Consider the following 18,614-nt stretch of genomic DNA (forward strand, 5'->3'; position numbering starts at 1 on the left):
TAGTTTGAAGAAAACCTGAAGATATAATGGATACTGACTAGGCCAAATGTACCCACAACAAATTTGTCTTGCACTTGGCGACCGTAGAAATTTTTTCAAGGGGAGGGGGCAAGTTTCAAATATTTTCATTTTTTATATAACTTGTTTGGTGAGTTTGAAAACGTATCGTGTTACAAGAACTAAATCTGACAAGAAGTACACAAAAATTATTGCATCTCAAAAGATTTATAATGATGCCTTTAAGGTGGATTACTTTAGTACCAAAATAGTAGGTATGCATCCATATAAAGTACATATGGATATGGATGTCACCTTTTGATTCAACGACTTGAAATTACATATTCATGTGATTAAACCCGGGATATTCATCGACGTATAAAATAAAGCTACAAAACACACACAAAACTAATTTACTCGTACTCCGATAACGTTAGGTTGAAACCGAACGTTAAAAATGTGAAACAGGGAGAAAAGTCAGAATGACTGAGAAAATCATCCTCGATATATATATATATATATATATATATATATATATATATATATATATATATATATATATATATATATATATAATAATACTCTTGAACAGGAGAAACAATTTTAAACATTTTGATCCAACTTTGATATCATATATACCACTTTATTTATAAAACTTCACATCTGTTCATGTTACTGCGCTTCCTTCATGATTTCTACTTTTTTAATTTGACTGAAATGGCTTCAGTTAACAAAGCGTGTTTTGAACGCTAATATTTTTAGGTTGGTTGGGTAAAGTGTAACTGTAGGCCAGTATACGACTGAACCATCCTCAAATTTACCATCCGAATCAAGATAATCTCGTTTCACCAGTTTGTCACATTACTGTGCAGCCCCTTAACAGGAAAGCAGAATGCGTGTGGCGCTGTTTTGCGCCCACGGATTTTGACAAGATCCTAGTCCTAGACAGCACTTTTTCTGGCTCGAAATTTTAGACCGAGCGAGGTGGCACAGTGGATAACACAATGGACTCGGATCCGAAAGTACGACGGTTCAAACCCGCGTACGGCGATACTCATTTAGGTTTCCCGTGATTTCCATAAATCGATTAAGATAATTGCGGGAATGGTCGCTTTGAAAGAGCACGACCTATTTTCTTCCCCATCCTTCCCTAATCCGAGCATGTACTCCGCCTCGTTGTCGACGAGACGTTAAACGCTTGTTTCGCACTTTTTACCTCTCTTCTAGTGCAGCAAATGGTATTTTGTTTTCGATTGATGTGTTTGGAATTAAATATAGAAAATCTACAATATGCCACGGCTGTGTACTTCCAAGTGTACTATCATAGTTCTGTCCTGTAAAACTTAATGTAGAATTACCATTACCGTTTCACTTTTTCCACGGACAAATGCTAAACTGCTGTTTAGCGAAAGAAGTTTATGGAAGACACTTGCCACATCAAGTGATACTTTAGTCGGACATCTCCTACGGCACCCAGGAATACTTAACTTGACGTTAGAAGGAGCACTAGAATGCGCAAATATTTCGGGAAGACAAAGACTACAAAAAACATAACGGATTTTGGAGACAGCTGGATATAACTTGCGTACACGTGAAAAATTAGTACTACAGAAGATAGGAAAAAATGGAGGACAACGTTAAACCAGTCGACAAACTAATGACTCATTAGGTAAATGAGTAAAAATAAATAAATAAGTTTTAAGGAAGTTAACCTACGTGTATAAAAAATCCAGTTATTGATGAAGTATTCTTACCCATACCTATTACTTTTCCATCTGATGTTCAAACTAACATTTAATTTCTGAACTGTAGTGTCACATATTTCTAAAGGAGGCAGTGTTGATCAAAATTAAAACAAAAGTTCTTGTAGTTATACGTCCAGAAACCAACACCAGTTGAGATATGGGTTGAATGTCCACACATCACAGGCTCCATTATAGCAAGATGTTCGGAAATTCCCTTTAAGGACTTCTAGGCCTTGTAGAGGGTAGTGAGTGACGATTTCGTTTCAGATATTTAACTCATCCACTCCTGCTTGAGGAATTCGATTAGGTATGGCGCAGTAGAATTATCAGGTAACAATTCGAAAGGAAACGTATCGAAACATCTGTTAATCACTTAAGCACATCTGTTTGTGTCAACACTTAAACATTACGCGTTTACACAATTAAAAAAAAAAAAAAAGAACCAGATTACCGTACGTACGGAACAATACTGATGCATTAGATGAGCGGCTTCATGTGGCGACCACCAACGTTGTTACAGACATCTACATCTACGTGATTGCTCTGCTATTTACAATAAATTACCTGGCAGAGGGTTGAATGAACCACCTTCAAGTTGTCTCTCTACCGTTGCACTCTCGAACGGCATCCAGGAAAAATAAGCACTTAAATTTTTATGTGTGAGCCCTGCTTTCTCTTATTTTGTCATGATGATCATTTCTCCCTACGTAGGTAGGTGCTAACAGAATGTTTTCGCAATCGGAGGAGAAAACTAGTGATTGAAATTTCATGAGAAGATCCCGTCGCAACGAAAAACGCCTTTGTGTTAATGATTACCACTCCAATTCAGGTATTATGTATGTAGCACTATCTCCTCTGTTTCACGATAGTACAAAACGAGCTGCCCTACTTTGAACTTTTTCGTGTCATCCGTCAGTCCCACCTGATGCGGATCCCACACTGCACAGCAGTGCTGCAGAATATGGCGGACAAGCGTCATGTAAGCAATCTCTTTAGTAGACCTGTTGCAATTTCTAAGTGTTCTGCCAATGAACCGCAGTCTTTGGTTTGCTGTGCTCACACCATTATCTAAGCACTGATTCCAATTTAGGTTATTTGTAATTGTAATCCCTAAGTACTTAGTTGAATTTTTGTGACTTATCGCGTAATCGAAATTTAGCGGATTTCTTTTAGTACGGATGTGAATAACTTCACACATTTCTTTATTCAGGGTCAATTGCTACTTTTCGCACTATACCATTATCTTATATAAATCATTTTCCAATTCGTTTTGGTCATCTGATGACTTTACAAGATGGTAAATGAAAGCATCATCTGCAAACGATCTAATAGGGCTACTCAGATTGTCTCCTTTGTCGTTAGTATAGATCAGGAACAATAGAGGAGCTGTAGCAGTTCTTTAGATAACGCCGGATATTACTTCTGTTTTACCCAATGACTTTCCGTCTATTACTACGAATTGTGACCCTTCTGACAGGAAATCACGAATCGATTCGCACAACTGAGGCGATATTCCATGGGCACGCAGTTTGGTTAGAAGACCCTTGTACCTATGAAACATGTTCTAATACACACTCTCCATTCCACCTGGTGCCTCTTCAGTTTCTAGTGCATCGGACAGAACGTGTGCCAGCACGTCTCTCTCCGTCTCTACAGGAGTCTCATAAACTAAGCTTTTCGTACGATCACACGAGGAATAGCACACGCCATCTTGTCAACCCTGACACTTTTCTCTCTTCGTCACCAAACGTGGACGCGTTACACATACGATTTGAAGCCGTCATACAAAAGAAACGGCCCCTTTCTGTACATAGGTTCCTGTACAGAATATTATGTACTTACACCCATGTAGAAGCCGTAGAAGTTTGCAACGGGAATCTGCGTTTCCAGATGTTGCAGGGTTCACTAGAGGTGGCATATCAAAGTAGATGATGCAAGTCCTCGAGCAGTCATGGAGGTAACACATCAAGATTGCTGCATTATCAATGCATGGCCAGGAATTGTCGGTGACAGACTCATAAGGCCATACAGTTTACTAAACAGATTAATAGCTACTGTGTATCACCGATTTCTGTGAGATTAATAACCAGTGCTATTGGAGAACGTTACCCGTGCAAGAAAGACAACGATTATGGCCTATGCACTACGGGGCACAACCCCATTTTCTGAGGATCGTGCAACGGTATCTCAGCGCAATGTTTCATGGACGAGTCATCAGTCAAGGAGCATCCGAAACATGGCCTTCCCGTTCATCGCACCTGAATCAGTTGGATTTCTAGCTATGCGGATATTTAACGACATCGATGTTTGACCACAATGTGCAGACGTTAGTGTAGCGTCTGATCAATGTATGTATTTGAAAGAGTGCGTGATACACTGCGAAGAAAGGTTTAAGGATGTCAGGATCCGTGGTATCCATATGTAGCGCCGCCTATAGAGTCTACTTCTACGTAACAAGCGGATAGGAATGAGATATATTGCCCGTATCCTAACAGATACTGGTTTCCAGGTATAACATTACTGAAACAATTCTTTTAGTTCTGAGCGGTACTAACACCTGTATAGCATGTTAGTTTCGTGTGTGTTATTTCTGCTTTGTTCATCTTTCACAGAAGGAACGCAGAAATGCACCAAGTGTGTGGTTAGTGTCGAGTAGGGTGTCGTGCTGAAGAAAAAGAATGATCTTAGCTGAGTGAGGCAGCCTTGAGAGCTGTTGTATGGGATACGTGTGTTAACTTCGCGTAGTCGAAGGCTGTACTTCGGCCGTCGCCGCCGTTCGTGACAAACCGTCAGCAACAGCTTGTGCACCATTGCTGAGTCTGAATGCTTCACCTTGCGCAACGGCGGTATAAAAGCGTGGGACCATGTCAATGTACAGGCCCTCTCTACGAAAGCGGGATGGCGGCACTACAGTCAGCGGTGAGTAGCTCACACTCTGTCTGACGCCGTTCTAACAACATCCACTTGATACATCAGGACACTTAACACCTCAATGTACAGCTTTCATTTACGGCATGATTTGTAACGCGTGCTTTCATTTATCTTTAGTTCACTATTTTGCCCTGCCCCTCTGCCTTCCTTGTTTCTTTTTACCTGAAATTTTTGTGTTCATAAAATGGAAGCGTGGACAAAGCTTAGTATAATATTTCCATTGTAAAGGGTGGGGATCGTAATAGCAGACGCAGAATACAACTTGAGTAATTTTCACTCACTTTTTCTTTATTCGTGGTCTAAGGTAGAAAATTAACGATATGACCTACTAGTGCCTGATCTTTGCAGTTTGCCTGTATGTCTGAACTCAAGCAGACCGTGGAGTTCATTGAAGTCGGGCAGCTGCGACTTACATGAGCGAAGTGAGCACCATTGCCCGGGAAAATGTTCTTAACGCAAGGATGAAATCACTCATCAATCTAAACGGGGAGGAACATATTATATCAGTCGATAGGAGATCTGAAACTTCCTGGCAGATTAAAACTGTGTGCCCGACCGAGACTCGAACTCGGGACCTTTGCCTTTCGCGCCAGGAAGTTTCATATCAGCGCACACTCCGCTGCAGAGTGAAAATCTCATTCTGGAAACATCCCCCAGGCTGTGGCTAAGCCATGTCTCCGCAATATCCTTTCTTTCAGGAGTGCTAGTTCTGCATGGTTCGCAGGAGAACTTCTGTAAAGTTTGGAAGGTAGGAGACGAGGTACTGGCAGAAGTAAAGCTGTGGGTACCGGGCGTGAGTCGTGCTTCAGTAGCTCAGTTGGTAGAGCACTTGCCCGCGAAAGGCAAAGGTCCCGAGTTCGAGTCTCGGTCGGGCACACAGTTTTAATCTGCCAGGAAGTTTCATATCAGCGCACACTCCGCCGCAGAGTGAAAATCTCATTCTGGAAACATCCCCCAGGCTGTGGCTAAGCCATGTCTCCGCAATATCCTTTCTTTCAGGAGTGCTAGTTCTGCATGGTTCGCAGGAGAACTTCTGTAAAGTTTGGAAGGTAGGAGACGAGGTACTGGCAGAAGTAAAGCTGTGGGTACCGGGCGTGAGTCGTGCTTCGGTAGCTCAGTTGGTAGAGCACTTGCCCGCGAAAGGCAAAGGTCCCGAGTTCGAGTCTCGGTCGGGCACACAGTTTTAATCTGCCAGGAAGTTTCATATCAGCGCACACTCCGCTGCAGAGTGAAAATCTCATTCTGGAGATAGGATATCTATTTTCCGATACGTCGTCCCGGTTACGCTGCAGTTCTGCAGCATAAGCAGGACGACACAGAACATTCCAGAACAAAGACCATCTGCAATCTGAATGCAACCAGGTATTTATCGTGTTGTCGAAACCATCGATATTATGAAGTGCTGTAGGACTGTACTATGAAAAAATTGTTTGAAAATCTTGGTAGGGAGTTTTTCTAATAAGTTAATATTGCCATTCCGTAGTATAACCTGAAATAGATCATAATCACTAGTTTTTATCGTAGTCTATTAAATCCCTTTCTCCCGTAACTGTTCCATTAATAATCTGAAATGTAGATATAAGTTATAAACACAGACAATTATTATTTTCATTCGTGTTTTGAGTTCACCTCCAGACTGACAAGAGCTCTCGATAAATAGTTGTAACTGATTAGTAAATCAGCAGTTATCATTACAAAAAATTTCAAGTTGGAAATCTGTCCAATATAATATGCTTTTATTATTTACCCTTACACGTTAATTTTATACTACACGTTAACAGATTTTGGAAGCTACCTTAAGCTCACCATCCGTATGTTACTCATTACTCTAGCCAAGTCAGCATATATTACGAAATGAAATTGAGTGCAACCACAAGCGTAACATTCAAAACGATTATTTGCATTTATTTACAATCGCTGTTCATTTGGTATCCTACATGTTTTTGTACTCTCAGTCAAATTAAATCCAATCTTTCAGTAATATGTATCGATCAGTGATGGCCATGGCTACTGACGGGAATACTCCAAAATTAAACGTGACTTTGTGCAGTTCCTATTGCACATTAAATAGCATCGATACACTTACACGTCTTCTAATAGAAAACAATTTTCGGAGCTGCGTCTAGTTTCCCATTGTGCTGTTGCCACATCGTATATTTTTGTAAAGTTTATTAGAAAACGGATAAAAAGTGTTACACTTTTGAAATAAAACGCTACATAGATTGGTAAACAACTTACATATATATTTCTGCGAGTTTTGATGTCTATCCCTTCGCAAAAGCCCCTGAAACGTTTACGTGTATTTTCACCAATATGCACCAATGATCCTCCTGCATGTTGCTTTATGAAATCAACCCACTTCCCACCAACTTTTCTTCTCGGTATTTTCTGATCTCTTAGTATCCAGCAACGAACTTCCTAGCTTTATTTACCATCATCTTTCAGGGCTACAAGCAACACACATTTTATTTTCATTACAGTCGCAATTACGTCTTCCACTCCACTTTTATCCCTGATGCATATGATTTCTTTCACCCGCCTCTCCCTACGGTACGGTACCGTGCGACCGCTACGGTCGCAGGTTCGAATCCTGCCTCGGGCATGGATGTATGTGATGTCCTTAGGTTAGTTAGGTTTAAGTAGTTCTAAGTTCTAGGGGACTGATGACCCCAGACGTTAGGTCCCATAGTGCTCAGAGCCATTTGACCATTTTTGACCCGCCTCTCCAAGGATTTTCCAATAAGAATCGCTTAAATATCTAGTAGTAGCAGTTGTCAGTTCTTAATAAGTTTTTACATTAAAATCGATGTCGAGCTTTAGAATCTATCAGCGAATAATTGAGAATCTTCCGTTTTAAAATATCGGAAGCATAGTTTTGAAAATCGTATTTCTTCTTTTCACTAGCATTTATTTCGTCTAATACGGCGTGCTTTTTCAGGATTTGGCAAATTTTTTTATGACATAACTCTATGGCTGAATACCCTTGCCGGCCTCATAATCATGGAGGTGACATAAGGGAATGATGTTGTGGGTGCCATTGTAGTGTCGGCAGACTTGCCAACACTACGCACACTAATTGAAAGAGGCGGCCAAGATGCACGCGCTAACTCACGAAGGATGGAGTGAGGTCTGAAACAGGAGACTTAATGAATGTGATAAAGAAAATACGTATCTTTGGAATATACTTAACTTTTAATACATCCTTGTATACATCGTTCTTGATGAGACATCTGGAGATTGTGGCGATACAAGTGACTCTTTATATACAAGCTATTTAAGGCTAATGGCGCCTTGCTAAGTCGTAGCCATTAACTTAGCTGAAGGCTATTCTAACTGTCTCTCGGCAAATGAGAGAAATGGCTTCGTCCGTATAGTCGCTAGCAACGTCGTCGTAGAACTGGGGCGAGTTCTCGTACGTCTCTCGAGACCTGCCGTGTGGTGGCGCTCGGTCTGCGATCACACAGTGGCGACACGCGGGTCCGACATGTACTAATGGACCGCGGCCGATTTAAGCTACCACCTAGCAAGTGTGGTGTCTGGCAGTGACACCACAGCCATCATCAATGTAAATCGTGTAAAATTTGTTCTGGATGCTGTCGTATTAAAGCTGTTTGTGTATCGTGTTATCTGAGGTAGAATCTGGGGACCAGCTCAACATTCGCCTAAACGAGTATGGGAAATCGTCGTAAAACCACGCACAGGCTGGCCTGTGTACCAGCCAACAGTCGTTTGCCTCCCGCGCGAGTTCGACTCCAACGTAGCTCACCTCTCAGTTCTCGGATATTCTAGAACATTGAAAATCGTATTCAGTTTAAGAAACTCTCGAAGAGATTTTCACAATTTATTCCACTGTTCACCCAATCTTTGGCTTCAGGTGTCCTAAATAATAATAATAAAATAACGATAATAATAATGTTCATCACCTGTCACTATGGCTCTGTCCGCCCCCGGTAGCTGAGTGGTCAGCGCGACAGTATGTCAATCCTAAGAGCCCGGATTCGATTCCCGGCTGGGTCGGAGATTTACTCCGCTTAGGGACTGGGTGTTGTGTTGCCCTAATCATCATCATTTAATCCCCATCAACGAACAAGTCGCTGAAGTGCCGTCAAATCGAAAGACTTGCACATGGCGAACGGTCTACCCGACGTGAGGCCCTAGTCACACGACATTTATTTACTATGGCTATATTCTCAGGTTTTACTGTTCTTTTTGCTAAATTTTGTGTGTTTACACATTATTTCAGTCTCTTTATAACAGTTCCTGTAGTAGGCTCTTCCGTTCGTTGCTGGAGGTGAACTGAACTAAGGGCAAATAGTACGTAATCAGGGAAACGAAAGCGGTACAAATATGTTCAGAATAATCTCACTCTGCAGCGGAGTATGCGCTGAAAAGAGTGACCTGGTGCGATCGACGTATATACTAGACACACTGGCCGTCACATCTGTGCAAAGCCTCATCAAACTTTCACAGTGATTTCCATATCGTGATCGATCTCGACTTACTTTCCGAATAACCCTCGTACGGGGATAAATTTCCGTATCCTATGATTTCATTGGCTTAGGACCTCGACTTGTTTCACCCGTGAAGGGACCGTTGGCTTTAGTATTTGACATAAATTTCAGCTTGATACCTTTACCCGTTCCCAACAAGGCAACCTCCCCATCGCACCCCCCTCAGATTTAGCTATAAGTTGGCACAGTGGATAGGCCTTGAAAAACTGAAAACGGATCAATTGAGAAAACAGGAAGAAGATGTGTGGAACTGTGAAAAAATAAGCAAAATATGCAAACTGAGTAGTTCATGGGAAGATAAGCAACGTCAAGGACACTGGGAACGCAGGAGCGCCGTGGTCTCGTGGTAACGTGAGCAGCTGCGGAACGAAAGGTCCATGTTTCAAATCTTCCATCGAGTGAGAAGTCTAATTTTTTATTTTCAGCTTATGTGAGAAACTCTTATGTTTTCATCACTTTTTTGGGAGTGATTATCACATCCATAAGAAAACCTAAATCGGGCAAGGCAGAAGAATCTTTTTACCCCTTCGCCAAGTGTACAAGTTAGGTGGGTCGACAACATATTCCTGTCATGTGACGCACATGCCGTCACCAGTGTCGTATAGAATATATCAGATGTGTTTTCCTGTGGAGGAATCGGTTGACCTATGACCTTGCGTTCAAATGTTTTCGGTTGCCATTGGAGAGGCACGTCCTCTCGTCTACTAATCGCACGGTTTTGCGATGCGGTCGCAAAACACAGACACTAAACTTATTACACTCAACAAAGGCGTCAATGTACGAACGGACAGATAATAACTATGCAAAAATAAAGAAAATAAAATTTTCACTCGAGGCAAAACTTGAACCAAGGACTTCTCGTTCGGCAGCTGCTCACGCTACCACGGGACCACGGCGCTCCTTTGCTCACCTTGTCCATGATGTTGCCTATCCGACCCGTGGACTACTCAGTTTGTATAATTTGCTTATTTTTTCACAGTTCCACACAACTTCTTCTTGTTTTCTCAATTGATCTGTGTTCAGTTTTTCAAGGCCTGTACACTGTGCCAACTTATAACTAAATCTGAGGGGGGTGCGATGGGGAAGTTCCCTTGTAAGAAAAAGGGATGTTAGCCGACTGGCAGACAGACAGACGGACAACAAACTGATTCTACATTAGTTGCGTTTTTACCGACTGATGACCAGAATCCTTAAAACATTAGATTTTTATTAGTCAGAGAAACAAACCGGCCTTAGAAGTAGATATTGCCGAACGCATCTTTTTAAAGTGATGAACGTGTTATTAGAACTGAGCATGAATTTCCACTATGCCTGTCATTCATACATTATGAGAAAGCTTTTGATCATGTTCAGTAGTATCTGTACTGCTCTGGCTGGAAAAGTCGCAAAATTTTTATTTATAACCATAGCGGAATATTTCGGGTCCTCAAACTGGAATACGAACAAGCTTTGCATACAAGTTGAACATACATGAAACCTTCTTGCAGATTAAAACTGTGTACCGGACCGAGACGAACTCGGGACCATTGCCTTTTGCGGGCAAAAGGAATCTGCCAGGAAGCCTTCTGCAGGTTCGCAGAAGAGTTTCTGGGAAGTTTTGAAGGTAGGAGACGAGCTACCGGCAATATTAAAGCTGTGGGGACGGGTCGTGAGTCGTGCTTGGGTAGCTCAGTTGGTAGAGCACTTTCCCACGAAAGGCTAAGATCCGGCACACAGTTTTAATCTGCAAGGAAGTTTCAAATATGTTCAATTTGTACGTATTGCTTGTTCGTATTCCAATTTGAGGATCGGAAATATCCCGCTATGGTTATAAATAAAAATTTTGAGACTTTTCCAGCCAGAGCAGTACAGATACTACTGAACATAATCAAAAGCTTTCTCATAATGTATGAATGACAGGCATAGTGGTAATTCATGCTCAGTTATAATAACACGTTCACCACCTTAAGAAGATGCATTGTGCAATATCTACTTCTAAGGCCGGTTTGTTTCTGTGACTAATAAAAATCTAATGTTTTAAGGATTCTGGTCATCAGTCGGTAAAAACGCAACTAATGTAGGATCAGTTTGTTGTCTATTAGTCTGTCTGCCAGTCGGCTAACATCCATTTTTCTTAGGAACGGGTAAAGGTCAAATACTAAAGCCAACGGTCCCTTCACAGGTAAAACAAGTCAAGGTCCTAAGCCAATGAAATCAAAAGATACGGAAGTTTATACCCCTACGAGGGTTATTCGGAAAGTAAGTCCATATCGATCACGATATGCAGATCACTGTGAAAGTTTGATGAGGCTTTGCACAGATGTGTTGGCCAGTGTCTCTAGTACATCCATTGATAGCTCTACGTCACTATTTTTAGAGTTGACTGCTCAGTGAGCACATAAAGATGCCTAGAAAATAGCATCTCCCGCCAATGACGACGGCGTGGTGCGAGATTGCGCCTGATGCCATACAGTCCGCATAACACAACTGTCATGCGGTACCTTCATGACAATTCTCGACTGCACTCTGCAAGAGCTGCTTCATTGCGCTTTCGAAGGGAAATATTTCATCACCCAAAATACAGCTTGTAACTGGCTGCCCCTCAGTTGCGTATCTACTCACATGAATCGCTGACATTTTGGAACAGTCATATTGTTAGTCACCGTGACACACTAGGTGTCTAAGTTAGTTTGTTTACTTCATATTTTTACTGTTTTCAGCTGCGTATCTAATAAAATTTCACTACATCTGTCCACTTATTTTTGAAGGTATTTTAGGTTAGATTTGTTTAATTCAGCATATTCCATCATGTTCTGCTCTACTGTCATATGTTTGACACATTCTCATTCTTTCTTTAGCTGCCTCGATCTATTTTAGAAATTTCTTTTTCTTTTTTTTTTTTTTTGTTTTTCAGCTGCAGTTTGTTTTGATCTTCAGCTGCTTGTGTTAGTAGATTTATTTTGTTTAGTTTATAGTGCCCGTCTCTTTCTTGTGTGTGTGTGTGTGTGTGTGTGTGTGTGTGTGTGCACCTCTCATGACATAAGTTACTTAATGATTTACCTTTTTATTTGTTCTAGGTGTTCCTGTTGCTAGCATCCTGCCTGATTCTACTTGGAGATTCCGAGGCACTGTATCCTGGATACTATCACAATGACTATCCTTTGTACCCATATAAGGCGTACCCCTCATATCCATATGGTGGCTGGCCCTTAGAGCACTTCAAAGGTGTTCCCGAGCTCGCTGACAAGAAATTCCCGGCCTACTACAGCCCAGTAACCTATGATCCGTACGTGCCCAAATACGACGGATTACATCGACACTACCGTGAGTAGTTTCGAATCACAGTTACTGTCCTGTGACTTTCATACGACAATAAGAGTCCGATACTTGCAACGTATAATAAGATGTGGAGTGCATAGTTCCTTCTTTACGTTTCGTCTCATCTTGCCTTGCGAGTCCGATATTTGATGGGCACTAGTTCATTTCATATTTTTAATGGTTTTAATCTTGTTGGAGAATGTCGTTCCCATTAGTTAAACGTGGAATTTACTTACTGTGAACAGTAATGCATGTAACGTGTTCCCGAATTGTATAGACTTTATTCTGCCTGTTATCGAGATTTGCTTGTTAGTGAGCTTTGTCTGTGAGAGGGGGATGAGTAAACTGACTGTCTAGACGGGTGTATGGAAAGCAGTTCACAAAATATACTCGGACTACCAACTGCCTTAGGCCAGCGGCCGCTAAGCCGATGAGCGGCGTTAATTCGCATCTGACTCACCTCCCAGTGTCGTAATACTGTGCTGCTTGCTTAGCTCAATCAGAGATTATCAGAAGAACGTATTTATATAATGAAATGTGCTGGAACTAACTACGGAATTGTTTCCGCTTTTTTCTGCGCATTTTAAATCTGCTCCAGCTTCGAGAATTGCACAGCTATTTCTACTTAGACCTCTCAACATCTACCAATTCGTTTAAATGTTAATGGCAATTTTTCACACTTTAGCAAGACGTATGAGACAGGCGAAATACCTTCAGTCTTCAAGAAGAAGAATATAAATCTAGTTCCGAAGAAAGCAGGTGTTGACAGGTGTAAAAATTACCGAACTATCAGCTTAATAACTCACGGCTGCAAAATCCTAACACGAATTATTTACAGACGAATGGAAAAACTGGTGGAAGTCAACCTCGGGAAAGATCAGTTTGGATTCCGCAGAAATGTTGGAACACGAGAGGCAGTACTGACCCTACGATTTATCTGAAAAGATAAGTTAATGAAAGGCAAAACTACGTATATAGCATTTTTAGATTTAGAGAAAGCTTTTGACGATTCTGACTTGAATACTCTTTTTATAAATCTGAAGGAGGTAGGGAGCGAAAGGGTATTTATAATTTGTACAGAAACCAGATGGCAGTTATTAGAGTCCATGGGCATGAAAGGGAAGCAGTGGTTGAGAAGAGAGTGAGACAGGGTTGTAGCCTATCCCTGATGTTATTCATTCTGTATATTGAGTAAGCAGTAAAGGAAACAAAAGAAAAATTCGGAGTAGGAATTAAAATCCATTGAGGAGAAAGAAAAACTTTGAGGTTTGTCGACGACATCGTAATTCTGTCAGAGACAGGACCTGGAAGAGCAGCTGAATGGAATGGACAGTTACTTGAAAGGAGGGTATAACATCAACAAAAGCAAAACGAGGATAGTGGAATTTCGTCGAATTAAATCAGGTGATGCTGAGAGTAACAGATTAGCAAATGAGACACTTAAAGTACTAAATGAGTTTTGCGATTTGGGGAGCAAAATAACTGGTGAAATAGAGAGGATATAAAATGTAAATTGGCTATGAAAGGAAAGTGTTTCAGAAGAAGAGAAATTATTTAACATCGAGTATAAATTTAAGTGTCAGGAAGTTTTTCCTGAAAGTAATTGCATGGAGTGTAGCTATGTATGGAGGTCAAACATGGACGATAAACAGTTTAGACAAGAAGAGAACATAAGCTTTCGAAATGTGGTGTTACAGAAGAATGCTGAAGATTAGAGGGGTAGATCGCATGACGAATGAGGAGGTACTGAATAGAATTGGGGAGAAGAGGAATTTGTGGCACAAGTTGACTAGAAGAAGGGATCAGTTGGTAGGACATGTTCTGTAGCATCAAGGGATCACCTATTTAGTACTGGAGGCCAGCGTCGAGGGTACATGTCGTAGGGGGAGACCAAGTGATGAATACGCTAGGCACCCAAGCTAACTGCTCTTTATTGGCGACGAAGGTTGGAATTCTCAAGCTAATATTGTAGCTGGAAGTCTCCTGAGTGGCTACAGATGAAACATATTTTACGCTCCATCAGAGTGAAAGATGAAACCATGCAACAATTATCGGAAGGGTACAGGCCAGAGGAAAGAGCGTTATCGACTGCTGAATGTTATCGTGACATTCCCTGGGTGATCTCGTCATTCTGGAAGGCACAGTGGATCACCGAAGTATGCATCTATCCTTGGGAACCATGTCCCTCTTACACGCAGTTTTTTTCTCCTCGGCACAATGGCATCTACCAGCCGTACACTGCAAGGTGTCACACAGTTCGCAGTGTATGTGCGTGGTTCGAATGGCACCGGGATCTGTTTACCGGACTCCGCTGGTCAACAAACTCCGAGGAATTAAACGTAATCGAGAATCTGTGGGATGACTTCGATCGGGGTGTTCGCGCCGTGGAATCACAAACGAGAAACCTGGCGGAACTGGCTGCAGCACTGGGGTCGCCATGGCTCCATATACCTGTCGGCACCTTCCAGAATTTCATTGACTGTCTCCTTGCAGGTCTCAAAGCGGTCTGCGATGCAAAAGGGGGTCATTCAGGCTGTTGGCAGGTAGTCCTAGTATTACTGGAGCGCAGACAGGTTAATACTCCGTTATCCCACCTGTGACGTCAGAGATAAGGCGCGCGCTGCTCCAAGCTGAGCACTGTGACGTCATACAACCGGTCTGCTGGGAGCCCACTGCGCTGCAGCATGGAGCGTCATTCGCTCTGTTAACGTCGAGGAGTGCGGGAGCTTAGCTCTAGGCATTCACTGGGTGTTGGCTTGCTACGTTCACTGTGTGTTAACGTGCCTCTGCAATGCCTTTATGACGAGGGTACCGTCGCCGTTGGCGGCGCAGTGCTCCTGTGTACAAGTCGCTGAGAGCAATAGAGAATGACTTGGCTGGACAATTTAATAAGCAACAGTGCATTAGTCTCGAAAACTGCTCCTCTAACACTGAGTGATGTCGTTAGGACATTGGAGAACCATGCATGGGGCTGTTGTCATACTCCTGTCATCGAGATTTGGATTTTACATGGTTTTTCCAAAATCACTTAAGAACAACAATGCGGCAACTACTTTCAAAGGGCGGACCATTTTGATTTCCTTCGTCAGTTTCTGTTTGTGCTACGTCTCCAATAAGCTCGTCGTCGAAGTTACATTTAATGCTGATTTCGCTTCCATCCTGGCGTGTTACAAGTAAAGGATAAATTTAGAGTACTGTAATATCTGCTATGGTAAATAATCAACTAGTTTTAGTTTGAAAAGTCATCTGTAGAGGCTAGTTTTGAAAAAGAAACGATTTGTTATTTGACTTAAAAATTGCTTTGTTCCCTTTCAGGAATTTTGTGGTATTGAGTGAACGATAAAATATTTTTATGATAGCATAGTAAACAACTTGGTGAGCCAATGACAACTTCTGTAACGCATAATGAAGGTGCTTTTCTTTTCTTACTGCTGTTGTAGTTATAAATGTTACTACACTTCTTAAATAGTGTTGGACTGTTTAACCTCGGTCGTTCCTCTAACAGAATTTAAGTAAAGCTTGTGTATGTAAAAAAGGATAAAGTGTTTCTGATCTTAGGTAAGGGGTTCAAAACCGAATCCTGTGGAACCCCATAGGTAGTTTCTCCACTGTCGCTAAGTATTTTTCCCGTCATCTGAAAAATTTTACGGAACTTTTTGCATGCGTTTATGTGTTAACTATTGGTGTTACTTATTTTGTTGGGAGTGACTTCTACATGTCTGATCAGTTGGCTGTAAAACTTAATCACCATGTTACCGTTAGGATAATGACGAAATCAGTTATGATATTACCAGAATGTCGGATTAAACCTGCTTCGAAGCTTAATGCTGCCATGTGAGAAATGATTGCCCGCGACACTGTAATTGCTCGTGGCTTCTTTCGAAGAAACGACAGTACGTTTGCTTAGCCTCTTGCCTATATATTTCATCGCATCAGGCAGTGTGGGTGGTTTATTTTGGACTGTAAACGCCTCAGTAATTACTGCCCTTTTGTTCTTTGTCGATAGCTCACGTCCCAGTGTTCCGTCCAATTCCGCCGCCCTCGTACTTCAACGTGTACAACATCTTCGACGGCGGCAAAACCAAGCAGACGGCCACAGCACAGGCGAGCGCCGCCTCATCGGCTGGTGGCAGCTCCAGGCAAGCAACCAGCGCCGAGTCCGCCCAAGAGATGACCTCCAGCAGCGACGTCCCAGCGTCTCTGGAGGTCTCTGGAGAGCGGACCGCCGCGGCCAGTCCCTCGCCTGCGTCAGCTCCTGTGACCGTCACCTACGCGCCAGTGTCGGCACACAAACTGACTGTGTTCCGTCCCCCCGCTCGCGTGAGAGACCACCATGCGGCCCCCAAGGCACACGTAACTGCTGCCAGTGTCGAATCAGACTCCCGCAGCGCTGAGAAGCTAGTGGCTGCTGCTCCAGCCTTCACCAACCACGGCTGGTATCCTCACAATCCCAGACACGTGTGAAGCCAACTAGATGCAGGGATGAACCGCCTACCGTGAAGCTTGATCAATCAACGAAGAATCTCTCCACTAGGTCTCAAGAGATTTACCGCGAGATCTATGTAAGCTAGTCTATCCATTATTCAAAAGCACTCGCCACAAAACTAATAAAATGTTACAAGCGCAGAGTTTATGAATTATTTTAACAAGAACATAAAACATGCTGGTGGATTAAGGCAGTGTGCTGGAACTCGAACTCGGAACTTTGGGATTCACAGGCAATGCTCTTAGATACGGACTGACACTCCAAGTCCAGCTCAAAGTTTTAATCTTCCAGGAAGTTTTCAAGCACTCCGCTGCAGAATGTAAGATTCGTTCCGATAAAACATACCATTTGGTCAGTATGAAATCCTTTTTTCATCCTCACATCAAATACGACGTACTTTGGCTGAAATACTCCGCGACAGATCCTTGAGTCAAAGTTGACTTTGTCAGACGGTAACACATGATCTGTTTTGTAAAATACTATTTTTATTAACAACCTTTTTGAACGCATTGGATGAAGTTATAACAGTTTACCGGCTTCGAATCTTATTAGTCATCATCAGAATTAAAAAGTAGAGATAAGACAAACGCTACAGTCAGAATTAAATATAAAAAACTAAAATTTTACATGTAAGCTACGTATGCTTACGCTCTTTCTACGAACACAGCAGTTTCATTTTCGAAGTATGAACAGGAACGACATTTCGCTGTCAAGCGAACGAGATGGACGATGCTGTTATTCCATCTGGGACTGTGGCTGGTCGAAGACTTGAAGGAAATAGATACCAACGACTTCACTTTTAGTTAATAGTTTTATGTACGAGGGCTATTCCGAAAGTAAGGTCCGATCGGTCACGAAATGGAAACGACTATGAAAATCCGATAAAGCTTTGCACAGATGTGTTGGGTAGTGTCTCTAGTATAACCCCAGTTAGCATCACGTCGCTCTTCTCATTTCTGAGCTCGCAGTGAGTGCGTAAAGATGTCTAGAAAATAGTGTCTGCCGCCAAGTACGGGGGCCTGGTGAGAAATTTCCCCTGAAGCTATGCAGCTAACATTACATAACTGTCGTGCTGTTTCGTCTTCAAGACAATTCTCAGCCGCATTCTGCAGGGGCAATGAAGATGCTCCTGCATCGTTTTCAAATGGAAATGTGAGATTACCCACAATACAGCCCGTAATTGTCTCCCTCTGAGTTTCAGCTCAGGTCACATGAACCGCTGGTTATGAAGACAACATTTCGGCACAAGACAACGAGCCGTAGGCCAGCGTAGAGAAATGGCGGAGAGCACTGGCGGCTGCCTTCTATAGCGAGGGTATGGGAAAGTTGGTACAACGCTACGATACACGTCTAAGTCGGGTCGGCGACTATGGAGATAAGTAGCTGCAAGGTGTATCTAACTGTTGCAAATAAAACATTTTTGATTTTTACCGTGGTTTCCATTTCGCGACCTATCGGACCTTACTTTCGGAATAGCCCTCGTAGTTACCAGTTTTGATGCCTCACTGGCACCATCTTCAGGCCCCTGCACATGAAACTAGGCACACACATAAATTTCTGTTTTGTTGGTAATTCTCTTGCCAGTGTCATTTCCTTACGTTTGGTAGACTGTATAGGCTTAGTGTGTTTATTGTGCAAGTAGGTAAC

General features: G+C 42.3%; 1 protein-coding gene across 1 annotated transcript; it reads left to right on the forward strand.

Moving 5' to 3' along the window:
- Window positions 1-4,635: 4,635 nt before the first annotated feature.
- On the forward strand, window positions 4,636-17,105 carry LOC126203804 (uncharacterized). The gene is made up of 3 exons (XM_049938171.1): window positions 4,636-4,661; window positions 12,241-12,487; window positions 16,488-17,105. Exons 1-3 carry the CDS (start codon window positions 4,641-4,643, stop codon window positions 16,943-16,945), a joined length of 726 nt encoding a protein of 241 aa, XP_049794128.1. The 5' UTR covers window positions 4,636-4,640; the 3' UTR covers window positions 16,946-17,105.
- The last annotated feature ends 1,509 nt before the right edge of the window (window positions 17,106-18,614 follow it).

This window comes from Schistocerca nitens, chromosome 9 (genome assembly GCF_023898315.1).
Source record: "Schistocerca nitens isolate TAMUIC-IGC-003100 chromosome 9, iqSchNite1.1, whole genome shotgun sequence".
NCBI classification, from domain to species: domain Eukaryota; kingdom Metazoa; phylum Arthropoda; class Insecta; order Orthoptera; family Acrididae; genus Schistocerca; species Schistocerca nitens.

Bases quoted from the DNA above. Each gene is read 5' to 3' on its own strand.
- LOC126203804 (XM_049938171.1), top strand. From the start codon at position 4,641: ATGGCGGCACTACAGTCAGCG. The intron at 4,662-12,240 runs GTGAGTAGCTCA...TATTTGTTCTAG, and splicing joins TGGCGGCACTACAGTCAGCG to GTGTTCCTGTTGCTAGCATC. The intron at 12,488-16,487 runs GTGAGTAGTTTC...CTTTGTCGATAG, and splicing joins CGGATTACATCGACACTACC to CTCACGTCCCAGTGTTCCGT.